This window comes from Pogona vitticeps, chromosome 6, assembly GCF_051106095.1.
Source record: "Pogona vitticeps strain Pit_001003342236 chromosome 6, PviZW2.1, whole genome shotgun sequence".
In the NCBI taxonomy this organism is placed as follows: domain Eukaryota; kingdom Metazoa; phylum Chordata; class Lepidosauria; order Squamata; family Agamidae; genus Pogona; species Pogona vitticeps.
Window position 1 is genome coordinate 46,820,004 of NC_135788.1, and position 16,476 is coordinate 46,836,479.

The 16,476-nt window shown below is 40.4% G+C and overlaps 1 protein-coding gene across 3 annotated transcripts in view; it reads right to left on the bottom strand.

Annotated features, from left to right (window-relative positions):
* Positions 1–20: 20 nt before the first annotated feature.
* The window catches only part of OSBPL10 (oxysterol binding protein like 10), a 116,135-nt gene continuing 99,679 nt past the window's right edge, over positions 21–16,476 (bottom strand). For all 3 annotated transcript variants that reach the window (XR_013537269.1, XM_020799472.3, XM_020799471.3), the window contains 4 exons: positions 7,555–7,741; positions 5,664–5,846; positions 3,770–3,923; positions 21–2,758 (listed from right to left, as the gene is read on the bottom strand). Coding sequence is in view for 2 of the 3 variants with exons in the window: in XM_020799472.3 (XP_020655131.3) it covers positions 2,714–2,758; positions 3,770–3,923; positions 5,664–5,846; positions 7,555–7,741 (569 nt within the window). In the remaining variant the exon portion in view is untranslated. The remainder of the gene's footprint in view (positions 2,759–3,769; positions 3,924–5,663; positions 5,847–7,554; positions 7,742–16,476) is intronic.

Sequence of the window (16,476 nt, forward strand, 5' to 3'; positions counted from 1 at the left end):
AGACAGAAAAATACAGCCAATCAAGTCAAATACGATTTATTGAGTGTTTTCAGATTGTGATTTTAATTCACAGGTTATGAAAGGAAGGCTAATCATAAGTGATTGCCAAAGAACTGGAACTTAACAAATAAGTATAAACCTGTTTATGAACAGTTCTATTTAATAAAAATTTGCATAGATCCTACAGCTGTGCACAAAGGATAACTCGAAGTATATCAAAATTTACATTACAATTCAAAGTGTACAGTATCTACACTGAAATAGATGCAGGTAATATGACAAACATGAACTGACCTATAAATAAGGCATGTTGCTTCTTCATATTTTAAAATAATGTTTTGCAATCATGAACTACAAGGAGCAATATTAAATTGAAAAGGGAAAGGGTCTCATGGCTTTCTCTTTGGAATTGCTTTTTGATTAATAGTATTCAGATATAAGCTTGTACTTATTGGACTTGGAAAATAAATCCTGGAAAACTTTACTAGTAGCAGTGGGTATTTCACCAACAACATTCAGAAAGTAAGATGTTTACCAGACATTAGTAGTGCGTATTTCTACTGAAGTATCAAGAACCCATGTAGGAAAGACAGCATTATAAAATGATCTTTCAGCTATATCCTGTAGCACTGATAACCAACAATTATCAAAGGTGAATATAGCCTAGGCATTGAAATAAATGTGAAGTAGTCATAATAGAGTTTAAGGATATAATTCTTCGGTGTATATATGAAGCATTGTGCTTAGGAGTGCTGTCCTCTCATTTCTGATTCCCACGTTAACTTGCTACTGTTTGCTTACTTATTGGGCTGACCTCTTTAAAGTAAGAATTTACCCAAACAATGCAAGTTAGATTCTGCTTCTACCAGAGTCCATTCAAGACTTAACTTTCTGACAACAGGAAATTACTTATATTTTTTTTCCATTTTTAAAGCAAGATTTCTTATTATTGAGAATATGCAGTTTTATTTCTTTTAAAACAGGGTTTTAGTATTTGGGAAATTTGTTTTATAAATACAATACCTTTTATATGCTGAGACAAGAATACAGTAAGGTTAAGAGTTGGGCTTGATCACTAGCTATTGAAGTGAATATGCTTTTAACTTGGTAATACATTCTTTTATATATATTTGTATAGTTTGGACTTTCTGCTAAAAAATATTTAAAAGTGTATTGTTAACATGTAAGATGTGAGTATTTCAAGCCAGAAAGGCACAAAAAAAGAATATAGTGGAAAAATCAGTATTTATAACTAGTACACAGAGTATTAAGGGGCAGTGTAAAGATCATTAAAAGACTAAGCAAAGAATTTTCTATACTGCTACATTACATTTGATCAAACCTATTGTCATTACACAGTTATGAGAAAGACAGCTATAATTCAAGCACAACTAGGTATTTAGTCACCTTCTTAAATGTCAATCCCATCACAGGTTCACATACCCTTTTAATACAATGAAATGAATTTTGTTGCCCCACAAGGAAGCAACATATATCAAATGAATATAGAAAGCCATAGACTGCTTAATGTGGCATGTTTAAAGTTTAGGAATACCTATTAATCTCCATTGCCTTTAAACTGCTGGCTTCAGCACATACACCTATATGGATAGAAATGTTGTACACAAAATTTCCCAGCCCAGCTGCTTTACATAGCATTAATCACCTGATGAAGAAAACAAAGCTAGATTTACTTCCCTGTTCTTCCAACAGCTGATAAGCATTATTTGGAAAAACTAATTGGAGACCACAGGTTGTCAGTCAGTAGATAACAGTTCTGTCTTTTTCTCTGGTCTCCCTTAACACTTTAGGGGGTCATCTACAATACAAAACAATGTAGGCTTCTTTCTCCATCACTTTTTAATGCTGTTAATTGTATCAAGACATTTTGTCTTGGCTACCAAATTTATTTTCTGTTGTAGAACTGGTAATTTCTTAAGAGTTTATACATATGTACTCTATATACAGGATAGTATCCAAGCAATTAATGTAGCCAAAGAAATGTATCTAAGAGCAAGACAAAACTAAGAAAACAATGAAAAACCAAGAAAGCATACATAAGATTGCAGACAATTCTGATGCTTCCAGTAACAGGTGACTCACCAAGAGATCCAAATTCCCGAGACACAAACCAAAAGAGCATGCAAAGCATACAGTTAGAAAGATGAGAGAAACAGATAAACAAGGCTAATCAGAGACTGCTATCATACTGTAAGGAAATAAATACTTTTGTGATTCACCATGAAAAAAAGCAAGATACCCAAAGAAAATATCTGTATCATTCTTGTGTCAAATAAAGCAAGTCACCTACCCCATGGGTTCAACCATGAAATAGCTGTTAGTGTCAAGTGGTTTTAAGTGCAAAAATTTTTTGGCAATGTGAAAAATAGAAAACTTCCATAATTAAAAAAAGTGATCAATAGCCTGATCCTGCAAGCAATGTACTACACATTGACTTTAGTGCAAAAGATCAGATCCTTAATCATTTTGTGTATATATAAGCTTCAATACATCAAAATGTAAGAACGTGCATGTTTAATTTATGCACATATAATGGCTCTTCAATAAACTTGAGCTTTTAGTTGTTTTGTGCTGCCTTATTCGCAGTATGCAGTTTTAATTTATAGCAAGACTTAATCACACATGAAATTTAAATAGTGCATCTTTTTAATGCCTTTAGAAAATGGCCTTCTTATGAGTCCAGGTGAGCTTATCAATGAATCTTCCAGAGGGGATCAAAGTAGATCCATCCATCACCCTGTAAAAAAAAAAAGAAAGAAAGAAATTGTAGCTATCACAAGCAAGTTTCACTTACAAAGTATTCATCAAAAAATTAACAAGCCTAATTCTGATTCTGATATAGCAATTAACACAACAATGTGCTATTATGCACATGGAAAATACTTCCTTTGATGCTATCTCAACAGTCACTCTGACTGCTGAGGAAGCAAGTCATCATTCAGTCTAAAAGGCACCTTTACTTTTTGATGCAGGGGTCTTCCCATAGAAGATATTTTAAAAAGAAGCTGTTGCTAAACCTATTCCATTACTACTTACAATTAGTAGTTCATACAACAACCTCAGTGCAGAAACTTCACTATACAAAATCTATGCAGATTTTGTCATACTTAGAGAAGACGCGTTGAAGTCACTGGGACTTGTTAATTGTGAACTGACTTCAGTTGGTCTATTGTTAGGTACAGCTAAGTCTGCCTCCAAATCTTGAGTTCTGGATTCTGTCCATAGACTATACTCATGGCCAAAGCCATCTCACTATAAATATTTTGTCTACATACAAAATAAGTATCATACTGTCAGTAATAATCTGCCTTCTCAGTCTAGGAGAATTTATCCACTCCAGTATAGTTCTGTGTACCAGAGTCAACTTAAAACTCAGAAAGCATGTGGAAAAGTACAAAAATATATACATCCTGTTTCACAGTTATTACTTCAGCTCTGCACTGGCTCATGACATGTACAGGACTTCAAATATGTTTTCCTGAAATTCAACTGAGACGTGTCAAAAATGCTAATTCCAGTGCTGCTAAACACCACACATAGTTCATTTATCCAAACAGGAAAATATACCCTTGCTTTGCCAGCCAATAGCACAGGATGTTATTAATAAGTATTCGCAACATTTCAGAAAAACATACCGAACCAACATTTTGAATGAAGTTAAAAATATATAAACATGGTTGCTTTCCCATGATAAGTGACTATCCAGAGCTGATCTGTGGTGTCTACAATCCACTACAATTCTGATTACCTCTTTCATAAAATATTTTGGCTTCCAAGGTGTATTGCTAGCTGCCCGTTGCCTCTCTTCTGCTCGTTGCCTCTCCTCCAGGAAATGTTTGTGGTCTGTAGCTAGAGCAATGTTACCTTCTTTCAGGGCATTGGTAACTTGTTGCCAGAGATGCCTGTTTACCACATTAGACCATGCCATTAAGTAAATAAAGAGTTCTTGATTAGAAAGCAAACGAATTGCAGTACTACAAACTGCACTGCTTGTTGATACAATAGCAGAGACCACTAATAAATAGGACACAATCAAAGTTCAAAGGAAAGGCGTTTTTCTACTCATGGCCCTCAACTCTGATCTCTTCTAAGAAAGGCTCATCTAAGTTAATATTCCTGATTTCTGAAAATGGCAAAACCCTTCTAAAAATGAACACTTAAGTTTTTAGAGTGTTTAATGTTACTAGCTAAAAGAAAGTGACACACAGTTGCAATAACTGATCTGTGAAATCTTTCATTACTGAATATCACTACCACCAGCAAGAGGAAATTCTCAGTAATGAAAGATTTCCTTCTGTCTCACAGACCTCACATAATGAAATGGATTTTTCACAAGTCAGAAAATGCATGGAAAAAAAGGGGGGGGGTTAATTACCAAAAATGTTCCACTGATGGTATCACCATCACCCTTTTCCACAAGCATAATTACACCAAGAGGGGCTTAGTTAAATACAGCAGTGAATGGATCAGAAGGTTATCATATTAACAGATTGCCTGCCTAGGTGTAATATTTTGTTGATGAATAGCACTGAAATAGCAAACAAATGCATATATTCCACAAGTTAGACCTCTCTTTAAATTAGGGTCCCCAACCCCTAGGGCCTTAGAAGGACTGGGCCGCTGGGGCAGATGAGTGGCAAGCAGGAGGTGAATGGTGAGCGAAACCTCACCTCTTGTCAACGCGCTCCTATTTGGTTCTAATGCCACTGCTGATCTGACAGGAGGTGGAACTTCAATTGCAGCTCACCTCCTCCTCCTGCTCGCTGTTCCTCTGTCCCAGCACAATACATGTAATGAGCTCAATTCAAAGCTATCCTCCAACAACCTACTGCATAACAAGTACCCACCTCTCAGTCCTTGGGAGAACGGTCTTCAACTAAACTGGTCCCTGCTGTCAAAACGGTTGGGGACCGCTGCTTTAAATGCAACCTATATTCTCCTGACAGGCTACAGAAAAAACTAACATATTTTGCTATAAATTGCATGCAAATTGCAAATTATACAAAGACTTTTTTAAAAAAAAATATCTCTTTTTGATACCATATTTCATGATTTAGAATGCTTTCTGTGACCTAAACCTCAACTACTAGTTCCAAATGAAGTGGACACTTGGGAATAGCAGGATTTACGTATAATTCAGCAAGAGATTCAATGGCTGACATTCTTTTCTTAGAGTTATGCCATGTTAGGGTGATGATATCACTAGCTGCAACAATTTTCCAGAAATAAAAATATTCTGAAACCCACCCACCCCCAAAGGTACCAAGACTTCCATACAATTCCCTTTGTTGCAGGCCAGGAGAAGTTTTAATTTCCAAAAATGACTGCTGCCATTAGCAGCACAGTGAATAGAAATATTCCTATGTAAATTAATGGTTGCTTTCCATGGTGATTCAAGCTACAGTGGTACCTCGCTTAACAATTAACTCGTTAAACGACTAATCCGCTTGATGATGAGGTTTTTGCAATCACTTTTGCAATCACAAAACAATGTTTTAATGGGCAAAATTTGCAAGGTAGCTGTGCTGTTAAATATCTCTTGATGCAAAATAGGAAAAGAGTACCCCAACATCCTCGAGTCAACATCCTCTGTTCTTTCCTTTAAATAGGAGGAAGTGATGATTGCACAATAACATTCTTACCTTGATTCAAATGGACCTTGTTTTGCTATTGGCCTAATCTTCTTGCGGATGATAGGTAGTTTGGTGGTGTCAATGATTTTGGTTTCACCATTGCTGTATGTAAATTCCAAAGTGCCATTCCACTCCCCTTGTGCCTTACACACTATAGTATTGGTTGGATTGTGCTTCACCTCTGCTGTAACTCTAAAGTAAACAAATAGAAGGGAGATTAATGCACAGACGGAAGTTCTGAGGGTGGGTGGCCCTGTGGATGGTGGCTTGGGAAACTCCCTCGTGTCTGAGGGGGTGGACCTGGCCGCTAAGAGTGGGGTCCACAGCCTGGGAGTACACCTGGACCCGATGCTCACCATGGAAATGCAGGTGGCGTCGGTAGTCCACTCTGCCTTTTTCCACCTTTGGCGGATTGCCCGGCTGCGACCTTATCTAGACACAGGGGCGCTCACTACCTTAGTACATGTGCTTGTAATCTCTAGATTAGACTACTCTAACGCGCTCTACGTGGGGCTCCCTTTGAAGCTGATGTGGAAACTTCAGGTGGTGCAGAATGTGGCGGCCAGACCTCAGTGGAGTGAGAAAATACCTTCCCTCGAGTTATCTGACTTGTCTGTTTATTCTGTCCTTATGTATTTTCTATTCTATTGTTGTATTCTGTTTATTACAATATGATTTCTGTAATTGTTTGTGTTTTTTGTATTATTTCACTGTTTTTACTATACTGGAAGCCGCCTAGAGTGGTCTTTTAGACCAGATGGGCGGGGTATAAATAAATAAATAAATAAATAAATAAATAAATAAATAAATAAATAAATAAATAAATAAATAAAGGTCTAACCAGCACAAGCATTTCAGTCAAATGAGACACAGGAAGGAAAGCAAACCCTTAGAAGGATTCTTCCTTCCTTCCAAGAAATTTTTTTTGCTATTCTTAGAGTGAACGCCTTGCAGGTACACTTCTGGAATGGAGAATATTCAGAGTGTTGTGACAAAGCTATGTGACTGCTCTCTTCAATTTACATGCTTAATTGCAGACCAAATAACAGAAGCAATCCTCCCTTCAAAGACAATGTCAATATTACAAGGTCCCTACTAGCCTGGCTATGCTTTTGAAGATATTTCTTTTATTTTTAAATGCTGGACAAAATCTATCATGCACAGCTTCCTTTGATTTCAACCTAACGACTTCCCAGTTATCTTTGCCCCTATTTCACACAGCACACAGAATCATTGTGTCCAAGAGAGAAAACCTTGCAATGGGTTCATATTCCTGTCCAGTTTGATTCACTGAATGCTTTGGCCAAACTTTGAAATGTTAGCATTAATACTAACACATTAAAGTTACATGATTATTAAAGTATATTAACTGGTGTTAAAGCATTAAGAGAAAACTATGCAATTAATCCTTTATGTTAACTGTTACTTATTATTATTAACACGTTGATTTTAAAACAGAATACCACTTAACATTTTAATAGGGGACAGTAATGCCAGACCCTTCAATTACATCCTGCAGCAAATAATTAAATCAATGTGAGACATTAACTGTTGCTGAAAAGAAATACAATTAATAACATTAGCATTGAACAATTCAAATAAATTCAAAACCACTGCTGAGGAGCAATGAATTTGGAGTAACCAACTCTTAAATGAAGCAAATTATTTCCAGATTCTGCAAACTGCCTCTCCACTTCAGCTTCTCCACTATGGCACTGGAACTGCAGGAAGCACTTTCACAAGGGTATTTGAGGGAATCCAGGACAATGTTTTAGATACATTTAGATTATATAGTGTACAATCTTATGTCACTATAAAAATTAAAAGATGTGCTAGTTAATGTTGCTTGCCTTAGTACTTTAACAAAACCAAAGAGAGAGTGGAAGAAGAACTTCGGTACCTGTGTACTTTTCCCCCATAGAAAGGTTTGGTGTGGAATGTGACAGTAGCTGAGTATCCACTCTTAGCACAATTAATGTTGACTTTTCCTCCAAGCTCCACCCAAGGAATGGTAAGTATAGAGCGTGCATAGGCACAAGGCAGTGTGAATACGTACTCCTCCTCATGTTCCATAAGATAAAGAACTCCTAAGGATGCAAGGTGAAAATGGAAAAAAACATTTGTAGCGTCAAGAATAAACCAAGAAAATTTCTGCAAGGAAGGCCACTTTTTTATGTTACATTAAAGTGAAACATTAATTAAGACTAAATTGTGTTTAATTGATTTTGCTTTAGCAAAGAGAGGGTGCACAAACTGGAAGAAGAGTAGTAAAAAACTACCAAGCTTTAACAAAATGTATTTTTGTAAGTCTGTCCCTTTGCTATGTCCTTACAAGTAATAAATGCATCAGTTAAAATCCTGTAATTACTTAGTTCATGCGATCCAGTCTCCTAATCTCAAAATGCTAGTCACAAGCTTCAAGAAAGTAGACTACGTTTCTCCCCTAAAAAGAAAGGACTGAAGAATTTTTTTCTGTTAAAAAAGCCTTACTTCTAAGCCTTTCCCCCTTGATATCTTGACAAATTCCTTTTCCCATCATCTTCCAGCTTTGAATGAGCATCTCACTCTAAAGCTTTCAACACTGAGATACCTAGGAGACAGGTATTTGCTTCAATTGCATCAAAATGCCATATTCACATAGTTTATGTATGTGAATCTAACAATGATCTCTGAACCCAATGTTTACACCTTATTCACCATCAACAGTTACTTCAAAATAGTACTAACTGTACAAATTAATTGATAACAAAATTTCTCACCAAAAAAACCCTGCAGCTAGGGACAAACTAATTGTATTGATCAAATTCCTTGATTCGGGAACTGCAATGTTGGTGAATGAATAAATAATTTCCATTTTTTTCCTACCACAAAGTCTCAAGAGAATCAAAATTATAGTTATTATTCACATTAGATAAGTCTGTCTCTCACTACGACATCCATTAGACACTGCTAAACACTGGATTGTATTTTGATTCCGTTCTGCTTAAGAGAAAACACAATGAAATCAATGGGACTTATTTGTCATGAATACCCTAACTGCCATAAATTTCAATGTGTTTTTAACAAGTCCCTTTGATCACATGCTTGGAACAATATCTCTGCAGATGCCATTGAGTAAATACACAAACACCATGGTAGATCTAAACAGTTACATTTGACAGAAGATGAAAGAAATTACAATTACTAATTTCCTCTTGAATGATACAAGGAAAGGAGATGAGAGTAGTCAGCAGCAGTACTGAGGAGTTTCTATGTAAGAGGCTCTTCCCACATGTTTAATTTTCAAATCACATGGTGGACCACAAGAGCCAGAATTCAGTCACATGTCTATAATAAACAACAGTTACACTGATTTGCAGAAAAATAATAATTGCAAAGCACCATTCAGCATGATATGCAAAGTCTTAAGACAGAATTCCCATCATCACATGATTGCTCATGATAACGAGAGTTAGACAGTATTTGGTTTATATTTCTACCTGAATATCTAAGCACATAGAGGATATCAAGAGTAATGGAAGACATCTAAACAAACAAATGCTTTATCATTTACAGGAAACATTTTACACAGATCAAAAGAGTAGCCAGGAAAGCCCACCACAACATGTCAGTTCAGGGAACTGGATGTTAAAAGACTTCAAGGCACAGATCCAATAGTGTACTTCCACTGGATCTTACTGCTAACTACTACTGCTTCCATGAGACTCATGATCCTTCCCTTCTGCAGCCCTCTATTCAGTCCAAAAATGAAACTCCAGAACAGGTTTAAGGCACGATGGAGGGTGGCAGAAGGAAGGGAACAGGAAGAAAGTTTCAGCTGGAGACAGAACTATACCACTGGTTCTTCACTATAGTCCAAATCCATTGGAATGTATGTGTCCTACACATTTTCCAGTCCGGGGTGGGGTGGGTCAATTTTGTGTGCTTATAAATAAAAAGCTCATGTGAAAAACATACAGTGGTGCCTCGCTTGATGTCGTTAATTCGTTCCAGCAAAACCGCTGTAGAGCGAAAACATCATCAAATGAAATTAAAAAACCCATTGAAACGCATTGAAAAGCGTTCAGTGCATTCCAATGGGCTGAATACCTGCTCCTCCAGCGAAGATCCTCCGGGGGGGGCATTTTCGGTGCCTGTAGTGTGAAAAATCAGTCCTAAAAACAGCGGGGGGGCATTTTCTTCATCCGATGGCCATTTTGAAACCCAACGATCAGCTGTTTCCTGATTGTTGTAAAGCGAAAATCGGTTCCCGAAGCAGGGAACCGATCATCGCACAGCGAAAAAAACCCATTTAAACCATTGTTTTGCGATCGCAGAAGCGATCACAAAAACGTCAACGTTAAGCAGATTCATCGTTAAACGGGGTAATATCCAGTGGGGCACGACTGTACAAAAAATAAGTCCAAAGTATGTACACATTTATTTAGAAAGCCAGCCAATGATGATGATGATGATGATGATGATGTATGTGTACTTTGGACTTTTATATTTTGTATAACTTGCCAGCCCCCCCAAACCCATGGGACCATCAGTAGAGAAAGTGTCAGAAAATGAAGAAGTCAAAATCTTGTGGGATTTCCAGCTCCAAACTGATAAGACACATTGAATATAACATCCCAGACACAGTAGTAATAGAATGAAGAAATGTCTGGATCATTGACACTGTAATTCCAGGGAATGCCAGAGTTGAAAATTAAGAATTGGAAAAACTAACAAAATACAGAGACCTGGCAATCGAAACATCTTGCTTGTGGATGGTCCCCATATTCATCAGGGCTTTGGGAACAATATCAAGAAATTTCACACAGTACTATAAGCAGTTGCAGATCTCAGAAATCACACCATCAGAGCTACAAAAAACAGCAGTATTAGGAACAGCATACATGCTGCGCCAATATTTAACAGATACTTTGTTAAAACTTGTATCTGTTATATAATACCAGTCAATGTTTTAATAATTTTGATTGACTGACTGTGCCTGGTGTTTTTGAGCAACAACATGCTTTAACTGCAATATGAAAAGACCTAGAAAAGTATCTTTCTACTACAGGTGTAAATGAGATCATGCTAGACCAACTGCAGGCGGCTGTCTTACAGAGAACAGAACTAATTTTAAAGAAATACTTATGAATATCCTAGGTTCTTGGGAATGACCTAATATTCAGAGAAAGAAATCCAGTCAACATTTGGTGGGCTGTGTATAATAGAGATAACAACAACTAAAGATGGGGTATTCATATACGAATATGAATATCCCCCCTCACAGGTTGAAATAACGAGGGTTATTATTATTGTTAGCCACTCCTGGCAGGAAGCAAGATGACAAGCCTCTCTGCCAGGTCACAGAGTGGCTAATTCATGGCGGACAACGGTGCAATAGGAAGGCTCTGTCAAGCTTGTGTCAGTGGCAGAATGGTGAGTGGACAGTCCGGCCCCATGGAGCCGGACCCTCGTTATTTCTACCTGTGGGGGATATTCATATATGGATACCCCCATCTCTAATAATAAATGTTAACTATATAGTGTTATATTGAAGTAATGGAATGTATTTATGCAAAAGACTGTATCTATGGCCTAAATCCAAGAACAGATTTACTAAGACATTTTAAGCAAATAAAATTTGCATGAATTTTGATTTACCAAGTTCCCATTAAACCCATGTGTTTATTTGCTTTGGAATCAACAACTGAGTTTAGTTCTATATACTTTATAATATTCATTTCCACTGACTCTTGAACTCTTTATCATTCTAAATGCATGTTACATATATAACAAAAATACAAACAAAAATTGACTAACATGTAACAAGGTGAGGAAAGGGATATGTAAGCCAGCCTCCCTGTTAGCTTACTGTCAATTCTTTCCTCTGAAGTTGAGGGATATGAAACATCAAGCTCCCCCACAGAAGTTCGGATAGTGACATTGACCATGCAATCTCTCTCTCTCTCTTTCACAAACACACACACACACACACACACACACACACAGAGCAATCAGTGAAGAAACTCAAGAAAACCCAGGGAAGGAATTGTCAGACCAAAAGCCTAATACCAGCAGGGAAGAAAGCCTGGGAAATGAGTTACCAATTCAAGAGGTTGGAAAAGAAACCTAGGAAAAGAAATAGCACTAAAAGCGGTTAAAAGGGACCAGAACTCGTGCTTACAGGGGAGTCTTTTTCATCATCTGCCGTCCCTCAGGCACTGGGTGAGAGACAGTGTGGCTGTGCTGCTGCCGGTGGCCAGCCTTCCTGGGGGAAGTTTGGTCTGGACTCCCTTGGCCTTGCAGGACTGGGCCCTTGTTGCCTCTGGCTGCCCCACCACCTCCTCAACTCAGCCACCTGGCTTGGAGGGAAGAAGGGGCTTTAGAAGGGTGAGTTGTTGTTTAATTGTTATTATTAATTGCCATCAGGTTACATAGAGACCCACAGTGGATCTGAGGAAACAGGAAGGGGGGAGGGCGTTGGTGGGAACAACCATTGAGGTGGTGCTGAGTAGGGGAAGGTATGGCGGTGGGGGTAGAACATGCCCACGTAGGAGAAAGAGAGGTTAGATATCTTACATCTATCCCCTCTTCTAGTCCTACCCCCAACCAGATGGTATCAGGTGACCATATCAGCAAATCCTCGAGCCATACGGTGTTGTTGATGAATGCCAGGTCAGTACAAAATAAGACTACCCTCTTCCATGATGCAATTCTTGATGAGGGTGCTGACCTGGCGTGCATTACTGAGACCTGGGTAGGAGAGGAAGGTGGTGTCCCCCTCTCCCAGCTGTCCTCCTGGGTACTCGGTCCAGCACCAATGTCACTCAGAGGGTCGGGGAGGGGGAGTTGCTATAGTCTATAGGAGTTCTATCTCCTTGACCAGGCTTCCTATCCCTTTGAGAGGAGGTCTTGAGGGCCTGTACTCTGTGTTGGGCTTGCGAGACTGATTTGGGATTCTGTTGGTATACTGCCCACCCTGCTGCGTACCAACAGTCTCCCTGCCTGAGCTGACGGAGGTAGTCTTGGACCTGGTGTTGAGGACTCCCAGGCTGTTGGTGCTGGAAGACCTCAACATCCATGCTGAGGCTGCCTTGACTGGGATGGCTCAGGACTTCATGGCTACCATAACAAACATGGGGCTGTCTCAATACGTCATCAGCCCGACGCATGAGAATGGCCATACCTTGGACCTGGTTTGGATGTGGAGGGGCTGGTTGTGACCCCATTGTCATGGTCAGACCACTTCCTGGTCAAGTTTAGTCTATTAGTTTCTTCTTCCCTCTGCAAGGGTGGGGGATCTATTAAGATGATCTGCCCTCAGAGATTAATGGATCTAGATGGTTTCCTGAACGCTCTGAGAGATTATCTGTCTGATATGGTCAGCACTCCTGTCGAAGCTCAGGTCACCCTACAGAATAAGGAGATGACCCGGGTGGTTGACACGATTGCACCTAAGCGCCCTCTCCCTGCACGCAGAGCCCAGACAGCTCCTTGGTATACTTCTGAACTGCGGGCGATGAAGCGAGAGGGGAGACGGCTGGAGCACAGGTGGAGGAAATCCCACTGGGAGTCCGAACGAACATGACTTAGAGCCTATTATCGGGCCTATTTCGTTGCAATACGGCTGGCGAAATGGCAGTATTTCTCCAGCTGTATTGCTTCCTCAGAATGTCATCCAGCAGACCTGTTTCAGGTGGTCTGGGATCTTCTTCAACCGGGAAATCCGGTGGAGGTCCCAGACTGCTCATCAGCTCGCTGTGACAAGTTTGCCATTCATTTTGATGAAAAAATCACTCAGATTCGCAGTGGGCTGGACTCCACCATTACTGCAAAACCAGAGGATGTGTCCAGTGTGCCGGGCTTAGGTCAAATATTAATGGATGAGTTTCAATTGTTGAGACCAGAAGATGTGGACAGGGTGCTTGGACCTGTCCGTTCTACCACCACTCCGCTTGACCCTTGCCCATTTTGGCCAATTGGAAGATCTGCCAGGGGGGTTCGCATCTGGGTCCAGGAGGCCATGAACATCTCTTTGAGAGAGGGAGTGGTCCCTACTACCTTGAAAGAGGCGGTAATTCGTCCACTCCTTAAAAAGCCTAACCTGGACCAAAGACTGGTGGTTAACTACCAACCAGTGGCAAACCTCCCTTATTTGGGCAGTGTTGGAGTGGTTTGTGGCCGGGCAACTCCAGGCGGTGCTGGATTAAATGGATTATCTGGATCCATTTCAATCGGGTTTCAGGCTGGGTTTTGGTACGGAGACTGCCTTGGTCGCCCTGTACAATGACCTTTGCTGGGAGAGAGACAAGGGGAGTGTGGCCCTGTTGATACTCCTGGACCTCTCAGTGGCTTTCAACACCATCGACCACGGGGTCCTTCTGGATAGGCTGGCTGGGTTGGAAGTTGGGGGCACTGCTTTACAGTGGTTCCACTCCTTCCTGGCTGATCATGTCCATAGGGTGGTGCTGCGGAATAATTGCTCTGTCCCATGACGTTTATGTCATGGGGTTCCTCAGGGCTCAATACTGTCCCCCATATTGTTTAACATCTACATGGAACCTCTGGGAGAGGTCATCAGCCCTAAACGGTTTGGGACCTCAATATTTGGCAGATCGTCTTCTTCCACCCAGATCTACCCGAATCACCCGTCATCGCCAGCAGGGACGGCTGAGGGGTCTGACACCGAGAGAAGCTTGGAAGGAAAAAACTAGAAACCGGGCCTTCTCGGCGGTGGCCCCTCGGCTGTGGAATGCCCTTCCGACAGAAATTCGGCTGGCACCCTCTCTGGGTGCTTTTAAAAGCCAGTTAAAAACTTGGCTATTTAAGCAGGCCTTCCCTCCAGTCAGCTAAGTCCTTTTTTCCCCCCTCTCTCTTCTTTTCTTATTCTATCCCATCTTGGTACTCCTTTCTTAAATTAATTGCCTTAATATTGCAATTGTATTTATATTTATTTATTTATTTATTTATTTTTGGACTTATATACCGCCCCATAGTGCTACAAGCACTCTCCGGGCGGTTTACAATTTCATTATACAGGCTACACATTGCCCCCCCAGCAAGCTGGGTACTCATTTTACCGACCTCGGAAGGATGGAAGGCTGAGTCAACCTTGAGCCGGCTACCTGGGATTTGAACCCCAGGTCGTGAGCACAGTTTTAGCTGCAGTACAGCGTTTTAACCACTGTTGTAAGCCGCCCCGAGTAGACATGGTCTAGAGGGGTGGGGTATAAATTAAATTAAATTAAATTAAATTAAATTAAATTAAATTAAATTAAATTCAATCAATCAATCAATCAATCAATCAATCAATCAATCAATCAGGAGGTTTGGGCTGAGGAGTCAGCAATATGCTGACGACACTCAGCTCTACCTCTCATTTTCCACCAATCCAGGTGAGGCGGTTTCTTTGCTGAACCTGATAATGGACTGGATGAGGGTTAATAAATTGAAACTCAATTCAGACAAGATGGAAATGCTGTTAGTGGGTGCTTCGCCGGACAGGCTGGAGGGTCATTTCTCTGCCCTGAATGGGGTTACACTCCCCCAAGGGACAGGGTCCACAGCCTGGGGGTGCTCCTGGACCCCAGTCTAACTCTGGAAGCCCAGGTGGACTTGGTAGCCTTCAGCTGCGGAAATTGTACCAGCTATGACCCTACCTGGACGAGCGGAGTCTCATGACAGTTACACACGCACTGGTAACACCTTGCATAGATTACTGCAATGCGCTCTACGTGGGCTGCCTTTGAAGGTGGTCCGGCGACTGCAACTGGTCCAGAATCGAGCTGCGCAGCTGGTGAGTGGTGGAGCCACTAGGGGACATATCAAGCTAATTCTGATTACATTACATTGGTTACCAGTTGCTGCCTGGGCCCAATTCAAAGTGCTTGTTTTGACATATAAAGCCCTAAATGGCTTGGGCCCTGGATACCTGAAGGACTGCCTCCTTCCATATGAACCTACCCAGCAGTTAAAATCTAGCCAGGGGGCCCTTTTGAAAGAGCCGTTCCTCAAGGAGGTAAGAGGGATGGCTTGTAGGGAAAGGGCCTTTTCGGCAGCTGCCCCCAGACTATGGAATGTCCTCCCGACTGGGATTTGTCTGGCACCGATGCTGATGATATTTTGGCACCAGGTCAAAACCTTCCTGTTCCAGAAAGTTTTTAATTGAAATAATATCAACTGTGGGTCCTGATGGCAATTTTTAGAGTACCTATTTTAATTGTATTTTAATTATTTTATCTTTTTATTGTATTTTATTGTATTTTAATTGTTGTAAGCTGCACAGAGACCTTTGGGTAGAGTGGGTGGCATATAAGTTAAACAAACAAATAAAAGGTGGGAGGAGAGGTTGCCACAAGCCCCAGAAACAAGGATGAGGAGGAGGAGAAGAGATTAAAGGAATAAGAGACAAAGAATGGGAGAACAAAGAGAAGGAACACTCTAAGGGAGAGAAGGAAACCAGAGAGGAACAGTTCAACTCTGACCTCTGTAAGGGGTGGGAATGGATTGAGAATCAGACAGAAGATTTTCAAGGACTTGGGAGCTAGTCAAACTGAAAGTGGCCAAGGAGGAAGCTGAAAGGAGAAAGAGTAGACCACCCTGAAAGCCTTCATATTGGGGAGAAAGGGAGCTCAGAGAACAAAAGGAATTGAGGGGCAGACAAAGCAAAATGCCCAGAATCATTGTTACAGAAGCAGGGGAATCCCATTGAACCCACTCACAAACAGATATGCAGCTTTTATCCACAGAATACACAGAGCAAAGATACTGACTTAATAGCATCACAAGCCATAAACCATTGCTAAGCAACCAGAGTAATGTTAGCTTTTCTGACCACATGTCT